Here is a 16,778-nt window from a genome sequence, read left to right on the forward strand (position 1 = left end):
CCATTTATGTTAATATTTAATCGCGCTGTAAAGCCTTTAATCATTAGTTCTTGGTGAATAATGAATTTTGAGAACACTTCAGATGGTATAATCAATTATTTTTTTAGTTTTCTGATCGGTTGTCATTTCATTTATTATCGGTCATTATAAAAACAGTAAATAATTTATTATAATAAGCTAAATGTCACGCTCATGTAAATTGTTTACTGCAATATATATTAACTTATTGTGTGTTCCAAAAATCGTTGACAGTCTTGATCAATATTATATAGATAGTGTCTCGTTAGCAATTAAATCAGTATCATGTTGTAAGATATATCATGTCTGTATGTGGAAGGACTTGATCATTAAGGCACTTCATATTTTAACTTCTTATCTTATACGAAATTTTGAGAAATTTAATTTAAATAATTGCACCTATTCATGTCAATCACTTATATTTTTTGCACTTGATGACATGAGTTAAATTAAAAAATTATATTGTGCGCTTTGATTGTGAATATTTAACCTGTTTCATGTTATTTAAGAATTGTCTTAAATATTCTACATTAAATTACACATAATAAAACATTAACTTAAAATAATTGTATTGTTTATAAGTATATGATAGGTTTGTGACATATCTAAATGTTTGCGATAGTGTATAGGCTTTTTTGGGTTGAGCACATAAAATTATAAATTTGCAAATTTTCTAATATGGACGTTTATTTAACGAACAGCGATGTATGTTTGTTTTATTTATTTGTTAGGAACAATATTAGTTCTTTGTCATAAAAACTCCTTGTTAAGGTCGGGTTTTATATATTTATTTTCAAGAGAATATTATTAAAGGTCTGATTGCACGCTCTCTTAATCAAAACGTAATTATAAAAAGTCGGATTTCAAGCTCTTAAAGACAAATACTTTTTTATCATCCAAAATTTAAGATTGTCTTATATATTTATAATTAAATCGTATACGAGTAATCAATTCTTGGGTTGAACCTGTCTAAGAAAGGTTATGAATACACAAACTGGTTACAAATATCACCATAGAGAGGTGTTATAACATATATACAGAAGGTTATTTTGTATATCTTATGTTGTACTGGGTTAATGGTCTACTACTATATGTGCGATGTCGTACTGACTCACTTCGTCGTTCGTGTTCATTAGCATCGCGGGCACACTGGCCTTTTTTTATTCTTTCTTTTTTTCCGGAGAGCTTGGAGCTATTTGCTATAGATTTTTTGTTCCCAAATAAGACTTTGATTTTTTTTTCTGAATCTATAGTTCACATTTTAAAACGGTTGAAACACATTTTAGTACTGATTATTACCGATTAGCAAAATAACCTATTTTAAAAAATAAGAACAAATAAATGTACTCGTATAAATTAACGTAAAATAATGTTTACATTTGCAGACTTGCATTTGTTTTACAGAAAACTATTGGACCACTACTTTTTTTTATTTATTTCAATTCAGAGATTGTATGATTTTACAAAATCAAAACTTGGGACTTTCAAGTATCAACTGATAAGTAAGCTCGTTAGTTTAAATCATCTTTAAAACACAAGATCTTTAAAAAAAATATCTGCAAAATCCAACATTAAGATTCTATTTTAAGGTCTGTTACTTTTGGTGCATCCTTTAGATCATTGGGTATTATCAAATAGCAGCTTAAAGGTTACTGGTAGCTGAGCATCTCAAATGTAGAAGTAATGTTACATGTTATAACACAAATGCAAATATCGACAGCACACTCGTATTGTAATTAATATAGTAGTTTGTTGAGATACCACCCCTGTATTTAATAAATGAGTCACATAAGTTTTAGGCGTTGTGGATAATTATTTCAACATTGTAAATCTAGTTAGTAAAATAATAAATTTTGCAAGCAATTAAATGAGCCCATTTCTGGGGAAACTGGGCTTTAAACATGTGCAAAAAGTGTATACTAAATTAGAACCGACACTTTAAACTTTTATGGAAGTTTTTGTTTGAAAGAAGTATATTTTATTAACAAACATCCAGTCTAGGCACAACGTTTCATCCCATATTGGCATCTGAGGACTGTGCAGGCTTATCTGAGGCGACACTTAACGCACATGCTAGACGGGTAGATCTAACAGCTTATTAGTTTTGTACATGACCTTCTTTTTTTGTAGATGACGTATGAATATCACTGTCATAACGGTCATATACTCGGAGTGAATATCAAAAAGAGGAGTCTTACATATAATGGAATTAATGTCGTGTTTATGTTTGTGCATCGACAAACTCACAACTAAGCAGTGCTTGTAATTGTTACAGGATGGCCACCAACACCAAATTGTTCAGTGACAAGGAGACCAATAACTGGTTCAAGGCGTCAATAGCACTCAATGTGACGAAGCAGGGGCTCACTAACTTTTTGGACACACAATTACAGAATGTACACACCATTGTTGGTAGAAGTTGTGGAAACTGTACGATTGAAAAACTCATACCTTGTCCCACAAACCCATATTGTAACAAGAGGAAACCAAATAAGTGTCCTTTTCACAAATCACAGAAACCACAGCCGTGCCCAACATGTGATAACGTAAAACAGAATATCATATTACAGCACAGATACGGTGGACCTTCCTTGAAGAACACTCGTGCGGAGAAGTGGGCACACGACTATTGGGAAATAGGTAAATGCTACCTCCCGCCGGATGGATATAGCAGCGTTTCCTCAGTCCAGGAATCAGACTTCAATGGCGTGATAAGCATCATGCTGAATTGCCTACATTTCCAGACATGTCTCTCCTCATCTAGTTTATCACCTCTACCGCCTGATAAAAAATGTCCACTAGAAAAGGTAATATATTGTGAAATCAATAGTGTTTTTGTATATTCAGTACTTTGTCTATTCTATCATTCATATCTGAGTGTATATGCTAAAAGTTGAGTCATTTACAGTGTGTATGTTTTCGTTCCAATTTTGGCCCGGTATGGGACCCATTCTTAATGGAAAAAAGTACATATTTTTCCCAAATGGGACCTAAACATTCCCAATTGAAGGTTTCCAAACAAAATAATATATTTTTACCATTTAATTCATCTCAAGTCTAGCTCTATAAGTTGAACTTAAGTTAATATAATACTGAAACCCCTTGTAGTCTCAATTTTAGAGTATTAGCGAAAAGTCGAACACTAATTTCCCAATATTAGCGAAAACAAAGCGATTTTTCCCAATCCAAAGGGACCCGACCCCATTCCAAAAATGGTGAAAACACACACTCCATTTACAGTAGCTGTGGCATGTTTCATGTTATGCTTTTATATTATATGACCTTCTAAACACTACATTGGCATGTATTTTATTAATTAAATTAAATAGAGTATATACACTTCATTTTTTCTTCAAAAAATAAATAATATTTTTATGAATCAGCTATAATAAACTTTCAGAAGAAGGTTTTGAAATTTAAAAAAAAGTTATTGTCAATGGCAATACTTTTTCTGATGCAACCCAGAAAACTCTGTAATGTACATGACGCTTATTATGTTTGGAAGTCCCAATTAGTTTGCACATTTTCTTCAAACGACATGTAATTGCACTTTGGATTTTACAACAAATACGTGTAATCAAGTCGGTATTGGCGTTCATTTGCCCCTTAATATTTCACTTATGTCAACTTCATGTATATTTGATTAATGTCACATTAAATAAATTAATTATGCGCCCCTTCGAAGAAGATGGGGTATATTGTTTTCCTGGATTTAGGTCAGTCGGTATTTCTTTAGACCGGTTCGTTTTCGATCAATAAACTTGTGAACGGATTGACCAATTGGCTTGATACTTCCCATGTGCAATGGCTTTTGCCAGTAGATGACGCCTATCGAAATAAGGGTCTCTAGGTCAAAGGTCAATGTCACTCATATTAACTGAGTGAAAATTGTTTCCGGTCAATAACTTGTGAAAAAGTGACCAATGGGCTTGATACTTCTCATGTGCATTGGCGTTGGACAGTAAATGGCCCCTATTAAAATTGGGGACACTAGGTCGAAGGTCAAGGTCACTGCCACACTAATTGTGAACATGTTTCTGATCAATATCTCGTCACCTGATTCACCGATTGGCTTGATACTTCCCATGTGCATTGACCATGGTCAGTAGATAACCCCTGTTGAAATTGGAGTCACTAGCCTAAGGTTAAAGGTCAAGGTCACAGTCCCAATAAGTGTGCAGATCGTTTCCGATCAATATCTCGTCGATGAATTGACCCACTGGCTTGATACTGTAACTTCACATGTGCATTCAAAATAATTTCACAGAGTATTGTTATTTTCAGCTGAATGTATCAAGCTCTATAAAGAGGACAGAGAAACTAAATATATTGCGACAACATAATTTCATATAAGTTTTAATGTTGAAAAATGAGATTCATATCACAATAAACGGTTGATATGTAAAACAATATAAACAAAGGGAAGTGTTTAAAACTGTATAATAAACAAAACAGATGCTAACAACTTACTGTCGACTAAGATTATCTTAATGTTAGTCTTTTCAACGATTATCTACTAAATCAGCGACATTCATTTTCCGGAAAGAGGAACGATTTTTGCTGACTTCCTCAAACAACAATGAAAAATTGATTGCATTCGATCATCGTGACATCAATAGTTATAAAACTATAATATTCTTAACCCATTTACTACAATGATGATATAACAGAAGTGCATAATTCTGTGTGAATCAAAACTTATTAAAGTGGCAAAGTCACACTAATATGATATTACAGATTAACACTTATGGTCAGTTTTGTTGCAAACAATCCTGTGTCAAGGACATTTGTCCTCGACCGCGGAGCTCTTGTTTAATTCAACATTCCGCGGTCATATTAATATGTTGGTTTAAGATTGAGATAATCAAATGATGACATTGAAATCGTTAGATATTCCAAAGTGGATAATCATAACGCTTGATTACGGAATTCCTTAAACGACAGCCTACTGTCTACCGCCAACTGCCAGCTGCTTACTGTCAACTGTCTACTGCTGATTGCCAACTGCTTACTGCAAACTGTCTATTGTCAATTATACAACTATAATTATATAGTCTTCTGTCTACAGCCAACTGTTTACTGTCTATTGTCAACTGCTTACTGTCAACTGTCTACTGCTGACTGCCAACTGCTGTCAACAGCTGACTGACAACTGTCTACTGCCTACTGCCAACTGTCTACTGCTTACTGGAAATTTTGAACAATACAATTGATCAATAACAATTGAGCATATTACAAAAAACATGTTAAAAAAATACACCATTGAGGAGATAAAGACTGTTCTGGCTAGAAAGCATGGTATATCGTACAGGTACAGTACAAGTATATGGTTATTGGCATAGATCTATTCAAAGACATGACAGACAGTGGGGTTCTAGATGTAAGTAATGCTTTACATAAAATGTCTCCGGTTTTCTTTTTTACGAGTAATTCAACGGACGGACAAAACGGACAACCCCCTTAAAGGGGCCTTTCCACAGATTTTGGCATATTTTGACGTTTGTCATTAAATGCTTTGTATTGATAAATGTAAACATTGGATCTTAAAAGCTCCAGTAAAAAATCAAGAATAAAATTAAAAAAAGGAAAAAAAAGTAGCCGGTACCAGGACTCGAACCAGTGACCCCCGGAGTCCTGGCATTAGTCTGAAGTAAAAACGCATTAGCCCTCTCGGCTATTCCGCCGGATATGCGCAGATTAAGTATTTTATACCTTATATAAGCAATCTTCGTAGTTTCGTAAATTTAAACGACAACAACAGAACTCTCCAAATTATTCAATCGTTTCGCGTTGCAACGCTTTATAATTTTTAGGTTTTCAAATCGTCAAAAGATACATATAATGGCTATATTAGACTATGGTAAATATTCAGTAACACTGTTTCCTCACAAATATCATAACTAAAACGAAAATTTGCGAATCTGAAACAACTTCTTTCAATTTTGTCAATTTACCAAACCGTGAAAAGATCCCTTTAAGTGACCTGCAGACGGGTAAACACAGACAAAAACGTACCAACAAGCATAGAAAACATTACACAAAAACATAAAAGCCATATAAAATAGGACTTAAGACAAACATTTAATAGAAATAGGGACATGGCATCCCGCTTTGCCATATACTGGTACTGTACCTGTACGATATACCATGCTTACCAGCCAGAGCCGTCTTTATCTAATCAATGGTGTAATTGTATGTTGGCAGTTGACAGTAAGCATTTGGCAGTAGACAGTAAACAGTAGACAGTTGGCAGTAGACAGCAGACTATATAACTATAGTTGTATAATTGACAGTAGACAGTTGGCAGTAAGCAGTTGGCAGTCAGCAGTAGACAGTTAACAGTAAGCAATGGACAGTCGGCGGTTGACAGTAGGCTGTCGTTTATGGAATTCCGTACTTGATCATTAATACTTATGTGTTGTTCTTAGGTCCGTCAGATCGGCCGAGATGTACGTCACACAGCCAACTGCAAGGTTACAGATGCTGACCAGCAAGACTATTTTCAGACACTGTCTACGCTACTTGCTGATCCAAACCACTTACAACATGATCCTTCAGCCACAATAGCATGCACGAGACTAAGTGATGTAAGGAATCTGTTAAGTTTACATATTAAGTTTTATCAATTCAAGACATTTTGACTTTGATACATCTTTCAAAACTTTCAAAGCATAGTACATATAATTGAACACTATAATAAACGATTATGAACAGCATAACACTCATGCAATAAACATGTTTTATACAATTCGGATGTTTCCCCACACAGTGGGGGGCAGTATGAATTGCAATCATCCGTCCGTACAGACGTTGTGACACGATTAAGACCGTTCCGAAGCAGCTCCTCTTTTACCTGATGATTTAGCATACATATTCACAGCTTAAAGACCTTAATGTAGAGATGATCGTAGAAGAAGGAATTTTGGCTGCGACATTGTTTGGCTGAAGTATGGACTCTTGTCTGTGTTTATACTATATGCTATATCAACTCCAAAATGTTTATACGATGGTTCTCTTTTAGTACTTGGTCGATTTGGCTCAAACTATTTCAGCTGAATTACTTAATGTGCCAGTAATCTAAACGGACCGCACTGTAGCCGCTACACATTTTGTAATAAAATGAAATTGATAAATGTGTGAACGCAAATTGCACGAAGCCCAATCAAGTGTTCAAAAACAAAATGTTAATTATATGTAAAACATTAATGTTTGTTGTTAGGACACAGAACTACTACCCAACTAATTTTATCATTATTTTGATCTACATGTAAATTTTTTTCGACGCTTACATATTAGCAGTAATGAATGATATAATGAATGGCATACAAGGGAATGATAGTCAAATCACAATAAACCAGATAAAAAGACATTACACACGTGACAAAATAAGTTTTTTGACATAGTTTTATTTGTTGTTAAAATATGTAAAAATGTAGTCAAGGGATTGTTTCTGTAATGTTAAATAAGGCACAATGTCAACATGTTGTAAAAGGTTTGTTTCCTTAATTTTGATAAAGGCGCCGAAATGTAAATAAATAAGTATGATTTGATAATTCTCTATTTTATAGTTTTATTTGATAGTATCACTAAGCTTAATTACTGTAATATCAAAGTATGTCGTGTATATATATATGGTCACAATTAACAAAATCGTATGACGTTCAAGCTAATCTGCGTATTTGATAAATTCTAAGAACATTAGCAAGAAAGTAAAAGCTAAAATAAAATTGGGTTTATTTCATGTTAGATCGCATTTTCATTTACTTTGCAATCATGTTAAAACTTAATTTTTACTCGAGACCTTGCAACTCGTTACAAAATATGAACAGGCATGAAATGATAAAAGGATTTTACGCGGATATTAACAATTATACATCAAGCGCTTTTCTGATCAATATGCCTAAGGACAAAACAAATATTTGTTTTGGGCTAAAACAACATTTTAACATGTCGGATTTGTATGCAGTTGCAGAACGATCGCATGTCCATGGAAGTACTGGGCGATCTGTTGAAAGAGGTCAATCAAACGCTCAAATATGCGAAAGAGGCGGGCGAACGTTTTTCTGAGGAGGCAAACATTACACTGGCAAAAGCTCTTGATGCATATATTCACTGGGAGCAACGCATTAAAAAGACGACTCAGGTTATGGAAAAACGCCTTAGAATGACGACTCGGGTTGGGACTCAGTGCATTGAACGGAAGATAAAGGGCGGCATAGTGCGCATAAAACAGGCAGCGAACGAAGCTGCACAAGTAGACTACGAACGAGACGTAGAAGGTTCGTTAACAGTTTTTTTGTGTTCACACAGGTGCGTTTCGATATAATAAATAACCTAAATACATGTACATATTATAATTAACAAATCAAAGCGAACCCAATTTTGCTCAGATTTTATCAAATAATCCATATAGTTCATATGTTCAAAGTCGTCTTTAAGTTCAGAATTAATCTCAAATGAGTTGTTGGATTTGAACATCCAACCTTTTTGTCAACGTTATGTTCTGGTTTATTTGTTTTCGTTTATAAAATATCAATATGTATGTTATTTACTTGTAACTCCTTATGTCTTATGTAAGTTCACTAAATAAGGCTTATTAATACGTCCTGCAATAAATCAGAATTATAACCATTTTAAGTTTACATAGTATGTAACAATTGATATATAAAATCATCATTTATAATAGTAATATGACATTGTTACACATTACTATTAATGATTACTAATTAAAACATATCCCGTATGATATCGCGGCCAGTATGTAAATTTGGTGACACAACATGTACATGGTATTATAAATAAGCAGGCAAATAATCGGGCGCGTTATTTAAGAACACGACTTTTTCCGGCAATTTTAACTGGAATACTTGTTCATACTTTCATTCTGAACTGCCGACTGATTTGTGCAGTTGGGCCAAATGCTAGGTTTACGGTTTGTGTGTAACAACCCTAAATCTTTGCTTATACTACATATATTTTTTTGAAACTTCATCCCATTATAAGTAATTATGTTCAGGCCCTGCCAAATAAGATTCATTATGCCCCATTTTCTCATAAAGAAAATTCACGTTCTTGTGCAAAATGAAATACAAGCTAAGGTTTACGTTAAAAAAATGAAAATCCTTTTAACTAATTTCAATATGTAATTGAAATTTATAAATACATCTCATACATAGCAAAGCTTATAACTCTGATATGCAATGGAACAAAACTATGCAGCCTCATATACATAAACGTTCCGATCAATATTTATGTGTGCAAGATTCATCAATACGGGTAGTTTCTTGGAACTTAATATTTACAAATTATATGAATTTCAAACTAAATATATGTTTCGGACTGTTCATTGGTCAAGGATTGTACAAGGCTCGTATTGCTGACTTGCATTTGAATATGAATATGCTTTAGTTAGATATAAGAAATGAATCGTTTTTCCCGGTTTAAATGTTTCCGTATTAAATTGTCTTTATTATTATAAGTAGAAGTTATACTAAGAGTTGTTGACGTAGTAGAAGTAGTAGTTAAAGTGTTTTTTGTTGCTAATCGAAAGTTACATGTAATGTTTCAGATTTCCGGAGAAGGTTAATACAGTTCTATACGACAGAGATGAATACTGTGTCTGTTTTGCCACTAAAGGAGGGTTGTGACAAACCCATCTGGGATATATTTGTGACACCAAAATTGATTCCTGTAAATATTGAGAAAGATGGATCTCGAAAGAAAACAAACAGCATCATTCACCAATATAAGGAAATCTTTTACAATAATAAAAGGCTCAAACACATTTTTATTCAAGGCGACCCCGGAATGGGAAAGTCTACATTTCTTACTAAACTTGCGATTGACTGGTGCGGGGCAGTATTATTGCACAATTCTACTCACATTTCTACATTCAGCGATATTGATACTTTGAAGGAATTCCAGCTTCTGTTTAATATTTCACTAAGAAACGCAAACGGTCAACGTGATGTGATAGAGATGATTAAAACACAAATAATCGACTTCATTTACACTGGTGATACACGCCAACAGGCATTTAAGCTTTTACAACAAATCCTAGAACAAGAGACTTGCATCATAACTATGGATGGACTGAACGAATGGGCGGATCATTTGAACCAATACATTATGCCTTTAATAGAAAACTGTCATTCAAAGTGTGTATCGTTAGTAACAACACGACCATGGAAATTGACAGATGGGAAAATCAAGGATTCTAAAATTGACAGACTTATAGAAATTGAGGGGGTAACTGATATAGAAGAGCTAACAAAGCGCACTATACTCAGTCTTCAGACTGGAAATGAAAAGACGCACACTGAATTCAAGACATACATGAATGAACATCAATTAATGCATTTTCTTACGTCGCCCTGGCTGCAGGTATTGTTAATTAATATGTGGACGAACAATAACGCCTTTAAAGGTTCTCTTTGTGATATAAATTGCATTCTATTAGACCTACTTTTTAAGAAAGCAAATGCGAGAAGAGATTATTTTAAAAGTGGACAATCGATAAAGTGTTTATTAAATACGAGCTTTATTAAGGGAAATGTCGAGATATTTGATGCGCTTGCGAATGCTGCATTTCATTTGACGTTTTCATCGAAAAGATGTCTCGCATTCAGCGCACGGGAAATTATGATTTATTTATCAGAAGAACAGTTGCAATTTTGCCTCCTTGCTGGTGTTTTAACACAAAGACGCAGCCTAGGTATAGCAGCGCATGATTCACAGTTTTCATTTATACACGAGACAGTTCAAAAGTTTCTGGCTGCATATTATATCGCAAGTTCAAAGCAAGATCTGATAGCGTATATCCAAAGCGATACTAAATTTAATGTGTTAGAAATGAGCCAGACAGTAATTTATCTGTGTGGGCTAGACTGTGACAAAGGCAATAACCTGTTAAACAATATGGCGGACGTCCAGTTTCTCAACAACGTGGATTACGGATTGAGCAAGTACATACAAGGATTTAATGATGATGAGAACATTGTGTCATTTCAAAAAGACAACTGTACAAAGATACATAACATTAAATCAATACAAAATAAGAAGGCTGAATATGCACATTGCATTGCACTATCAATCTTGTTCCAGCGCATGATCACTTCGTGTTTTATTGAAGCAAAAGCAAGCGGTCAGAAGGAAATGTGCTTGACTTGTAGGGATTTTACATTTAATAAATATTTGAGTTATTCCGATGCAGACGCATTAAAGTCACTGTTATTGTTCAACAAGTCAAATGTTCGGTCACTTATTGTAGAAGGTAATGTTCTACAAACGATCGAAATACTGACAGTCCTTCGTGATTCAAAACGTATTCTTAAACGCATTATGACGACATTGACTCCAGAAATGTATAAAGCATTACATCAGTCGAGCATACAGGAACTGCACTGTAATGGGAAAATGGACGTATCATCATTTTCCTGTGAACTTCTGTCTATGTCTCAATTAACGTATTTACGCATAAACTTCTCAAGTTTTTCGGACACCATAGTCCTTCCTGAAACTATACAATGCATGTGTTTGTTTACATGTACATGTACTGCTGTGTTTCTACGACGCTTACTAGTGCAATTATCGTTAGTAAAGCACCAAATTTGTTGCCATTTAATATTTGTGAATGTAATTGATTGCAATACCCACTGGTTTCAGTCAGAGTTGTTGTTGAGTGACATGAAAAATATATCCTTGTATCCACGGAAAAACTGACTTGTATGGATTACTGAATGGTACATCTATCGGGGAACTGTGGCCATTAACGGCTGGTGACGACTCTTTAGCATCAGGGATTCTTCACACGCTCAACAAGCTAACAAAGCTTCATTTGTGTGGTACCTATACGGGTCGATGTGATCTCAGACTGCCTGCTTCATTGCAGTGTATTAGTCTGCATGAAGTCAAATGTACATCTGAGTGGTTGTGCAACTTGTTGATCACGCTGTCTTCATTTGATCATCCTGTAGAGTGTGAGCTGTTGGATGTTGTATTGCAGTCGTGTGAAGAAGCCTGTGGAGATTATTCGCATATATCAAGCCTTCAATCGGAAATATTGTTACGTAACATGTCCACTATAAGTATAATTGTAAACACTGGTAGTATGGAACTATTTAAAATATTACGTTGTACAAGTATAGGGATCCTAGACCTAGGAACGGCTGATTGTGTCTTATTAGCATCAGAGATGCTTCACACGCTCAACAAGCTCACAAAGCTTACTTTGCGTGGTACCTATACGAGTCGATGTGATCTCAGACTGCCTGCTTCGTTGCAGTCTATTAGTCTCCATGAAGTCAAATGTACATCTGAGTGGCTGTGCAGCTTGTTGATCACGCTGTCTTCATTTGATCATCCTGTAAAGTGTGAGCTGTTGGATGTTGTATTGCAGCCATGTGAAGAAGCCTGTGGAGATTATTCGCATACATCAGGCCTGCGATCGGAAATATTGTTACGTAACATGTCCACTATAAGTCTTTTTGTAAACACTGGTAGTATGGAACTGTTTAAAATATTACGTTGTATAAGTATAGGAATCCTAGACCTAGGAACGGCTGATTGTGTCTTATTAGCATCAGAGATGCTTCACACGCTCAACAAGCTCACAAAGCTTACTTTGCGTGGTACCTATACGGGTCAATGTGATCTCAGACTGCCTGCTTCGTTGCAGTCTATTAGTCTCCATGAAGTCAAATGTACATCTGAGTGGCTGTGCAGCTTGTTGATCACGCTGTCTTCATTTGATCATCCTGTGAAGTGTGAGCTGTTGGATGTTGTATTGCAGTCGTGTGAAGAAGCCTGTGGAGATTATTCGCATATATCAAGCCTTCAATCGGAAATATTGTTACGAAACATGTCCACTATAAGTCTATTTGTAAACACTGGTAGTATGGAACTATTTAAAATATTACGTTGTACAAGTATAGGGATCCTAGCCCTAGGAACGACTAATTGTGTCTTATTAGCATCAGAGATGCTTCACACGCTCAACAAGCTCACAAAGCTTCATTTGTGTGGTACCTATACGGGTCGATGTGATCTCAGACTGCCTGCTTCATTGCAGTCTATTAGTCTGCATAAAGTCAAATGTACATCTGAGTGGCTGTGCAGCTTGTTGTTCACGCTGTCTTCATTCAATCACCCTGTCGAGTTTTGGCTGTTTGATGTTGTATTGCAGCCATGTGAAGAAGCCTGTGGAGATTATTCGCATACATCAGGCCTGCGATCGGAAATATTGTTACGTAACATGTCCACTATAAGTCTTTTTGTAAAAACTGGTAGTATGGAACTGTTTAAAATATTACGTTGTATAAGTATAGGGATCCTAAACCTAGGAACGGCTGATTGTGTCTTATTAGCATCAGAGATGCTTCACACTTTCAACAAGCTCACACAGCTTTCTTTGCGTGGTACCTTTACGGCTCGATGTGATCTCAGACTGCCTGCTTCGTTGCCGTGTATTAGTCTGCAGGAAGTCAAATGTACATCTGAGTGGATGTGCAGCTTGTTGATCACGCTGTCTTCATTCAATCATCCTGTCAAGTTTGGGCTGTTGGATGTTGTATTGCAGCCATGTGAAGAAGCTCTTGGAGATTATTCGCATATATCAGACCTGCGATCGGAAATATTGTTACGTAACATGTCCAATATAAGTCTTTTCGTAAAAACTGGTAGTATAGAACTGTTTAAAATATTACGTTGTACAAGTATAGGAATCCTAAGCCTAGGAACGGCTGATTGTGTCTTATTAGCATCAGAGATGCTTCACACTTTCAACAAGCTCACACAGCTTTCTTTGCGTGGTACCTATACGGGTCGATGCGATCTCAGACTGCCTGCTTCGTTGCCGTGTATTAGTCTGCAGGAAGTCAAATGTACATCTGAGTGGATGTGCAGCTTGTTGATCACGCTGTCTTCATTCAATCATCCTGTCAAGTTTTGGCTGTTGGATGTTGTATTGCAGCCATGTGAAGAAGCTCTTGGAGATTATTCGCATATATCAGACCTGCGATCGGAAATATTGTTACGCAACATGTCCAATATAAGTCTTTTTGTAGAAACTGGTAGTATAGAACTGTTTAAAATATTACGTTGTACAAGTATAGGAATCCTTAGCCTAGGAAAGGCTGATTGTGTCTTATTTGCATCAGAGATGCTTCACACGCTCAACAAGCTCACAAAGCTTTATTTGCGTGGTACCTATACGAGTCGATGTGATCTCAGACTGCCTGCTTCGTTGCAGTGTATTAGTCTGCATGAAGTCAAATGTACATCTGAGTGGCTGTGCAACTTGTTGATCACGCTGTCTTCATTTGATCATCCTGTAGAGTGTGAGCTGTTGGATGTTGTATTGCAGTCGTGTGAAGAAGCCTGTGGAGATTATTCGCATATATCAAGCCTTCAATCGGAAATATTGTTACGCAACATGTCCACTATAAGTATAATTGTAAACACTGGTAGTATGGAACTATTTAAAATATTACGTTGTACAAGTATAGGGATCCTAGACCTAGGAACGGCTGATTGTGTCTTATTAGCATCAGAGATGCTTCACACGCTCAACAAGCTCACAAAGCTTACTTTGCGTGGTACCTATACGAGTCGATGTGATCTCAGACTGCCTGCTTCGTTGCAGTCTATTAGTCTCCATGAAGTCAAATGTACATCTGAGTGGCTGTGCAGCTTGTTGATCACGCTGTCTTCATTCAATCATCCTGTCAGGTTTTGGCTGTTGGATGTTGTATTGCAGCCATGTAAAGAAGCTCTTGGAGATTATTCGCATATATCAGACCTGCGATCGGAAATATTGTTACGTAACATGTCCAATATAAGTCTATTTGTAAAAACTGGTAGTATAGAACTGTTTAAAATATTGAGTGGTTTGAGTATTAGAAGTGCAAAATTTGAATTTGGCAGCGCTTGACTTGTATACACTAAGATTAATCACACAAAGCGAATTAGTCATGTCCGAACAAATTCTTTAAGGCGATTTACATAACTAGTACAAATTTATAGCTTCTATGCATGGTCTAGTTTTAGAAGTCGAAGAAGTGCCTTATGCAATATTTATAATTATGCACACACAAAGATATATTTGAAAATGTCTTTCACTGTCCATCGCATAAGCGTCTATGGTTACGCGATATCCCCATCTATATAAAAGCAACTTTGTTTACAAATCACATTCTATTTAACGTTTTAAGAACTAGTAATCATTAACTAGATGGTTACCCAGGTTGTTGATGAATGGATTTAGTGAAAACACTTTATCATGTGTTTGTGCATTGAATTGGATTTTACCCTATGTGTTTTCATCGGATTTAATTGATGCTTGTAATATGTGCCGTGATTATTGACAAGAAATGTGTTTTATAGTGTCTTGTATTTTTGAACGATTCAATAACTGTTCATAATTATTAGTCCAAATGTTAGTGTACAACTTTGCCTTCATTAATATAAATACATGTAAATAAAGTTGTTGTTTTTAATTTACTATTGAAGCGCTTTTTGACGTTTAATATGTGGTATCCTTTTGCGGTTGTTTAATGGTTGCTGGCAAATATATGTACAATCAAATTAACAAAAATAATTCCTATCTGTCAATATAAACGCGCTTTCAGTAATATATGTTCACGATGTTATTCATTTAAAATAGCCATGTAAACGAAATGTAAACAGAGCGAATAAATGTGAACGGAATGTAAATGCCCCTTTTAATGTTTTTGCATATGAATATAAATGGTATTAACTTATACAACTCAGTGACATTAACATTTTTTTAGGTTTCAAATTGAAGAGATTCCTAACATAATTATTGTAATTATGTACTGACAAATTGGTATACATATAGCTGCATTTAACAATGTCTTAATGCACATACGTGTGCGTCTCTTCAAAATGATATTCAACTGTATAAAAGCAAACGTTTGTTTATTGTCCTCTTTGCCGTTACGGTTATTGTTTAGTTTTTCCATGCTCATGTGAACCCACGTATGTCATGTAATGTCGTAAATTACTCAAACATTGTCTATTGTAAATAATCATGTCAATACATTGTAAAGATGGTTTACAAAATATTCATAAAATGTAAATCAGTACTTGTAATGCTACTTGTTCATATGTAATTGATTCTTTATATGAATATTGTATTACATGTATGGAAATTATATATTTCATATTAGGTCGGCGTTTTCGGAGAAAACCCGAGGTATTGCCATAGCCAGCTCGTCGTCCGACGTCCGCCGTCCGAGTCGTGCTAAAACCTTAAGATTTTGTTAAGGTTTTGAACATTGGCTCTAAAATCAAATTGCTTCCACCTACAACTTTGAAACTTCATGTGTAGATGCACCTTGATGAGTTCTACACGCCACACCCATTTTTGGGTCAATATGTCAGGGTCATTTATTCAAAACTGCACCCGTAGCCGAGCGTGGCACCCGTTATGCGGTGCTCTTGTTACTTTATTATTTTAATTATTTCTTCATTCTTGTAAGTCGATATAAGATAAGGATAAATTCAAGTGTATAGGCTGTAAATGCTTGGATACCACTAACTAGTTCTCAGTCGTGTCAGTCATTTTGAAATATCTAAAATGGTGTTCGAATATATTTCTCTGGTACAGCTGAAGTTATAATACATATATTGCTAATGCGTTACACTGATGTATCAAGTTAAATACAATCATTTTAGATTTATTTTAAGCCCGATATGTATAGGTTACGCATTTTAGTTTTTAGCTAAGCCTACATTAAGTG

General features: G+C 35.3%; 1 protein-coding gene across 1 annotated transcript; it reads left to right on the forward strand.

The window, feature by feature from the left end:
* The first annotated feature begins 11,734 nt into the window (after positions 1-11,734).
* Positions 11,735-13,881, forward strand: LOC127839568 (uncharacterized). Its single transcript, XM_052367958.1, has 3 exons — positions 11,735-12,651; positions 13,045-13,505; positions 13,814-13,881. Exons 1-3 carry the CDS (start codon positions 12,092-12,094, stop codon positions 13,879-13,881), a joined length of 1,089 nt encoding a protein of 362 aa, XP_052223918.1. The 5' UTR covers positions 11,735-12,091.
* The last annotated feature ends 2,897 nt before the right edge of the window (positions 13,882-16,778 follow it).

The sequence above is a fragment of the Dreissena polymorpha genome, chromosome 7 (genome assembly GCF_020536995.1).
Source record: "Dreissena polymorpha isolate Duluth1 chromosome 7, UMN_Dpol_1.0, whole genome shotgun sequence".
Lineage (NCBI taxonomy): Eukaryota > Metazoa > Mollusca > Bivalvia > Myida > Dreissenidae > Dreissena > Dreissena polymorpha.

What these genes read in the sequence shown, in the direction of transcription:
- LOC127839568 (XM_052367958.1), top strand. Translation starts at nt 12,092, where the DNA reads ATGTCCACTATAAGTATAATTGTAAACACTGGTAGTATGGAACTATTT. An exon ending in AAGCTTACTTTGCGTGGTAC is followed by an intron (nt 12,652 to 13,044) that starts CTATACGGGTCA and finishes TTTGTGTGGTAC; the next exon opens with CTATACGGGTCGATGTGATC. An exon ending in TAGTCTGCAGGAAGTCAAAT is followed by an intron (nt 13,506 to 13,813) that starts GTACATCTGAGT and finishes AAGCTCACACAG; the next exon opens with CTTTCTTTGCGTGGTACCTA.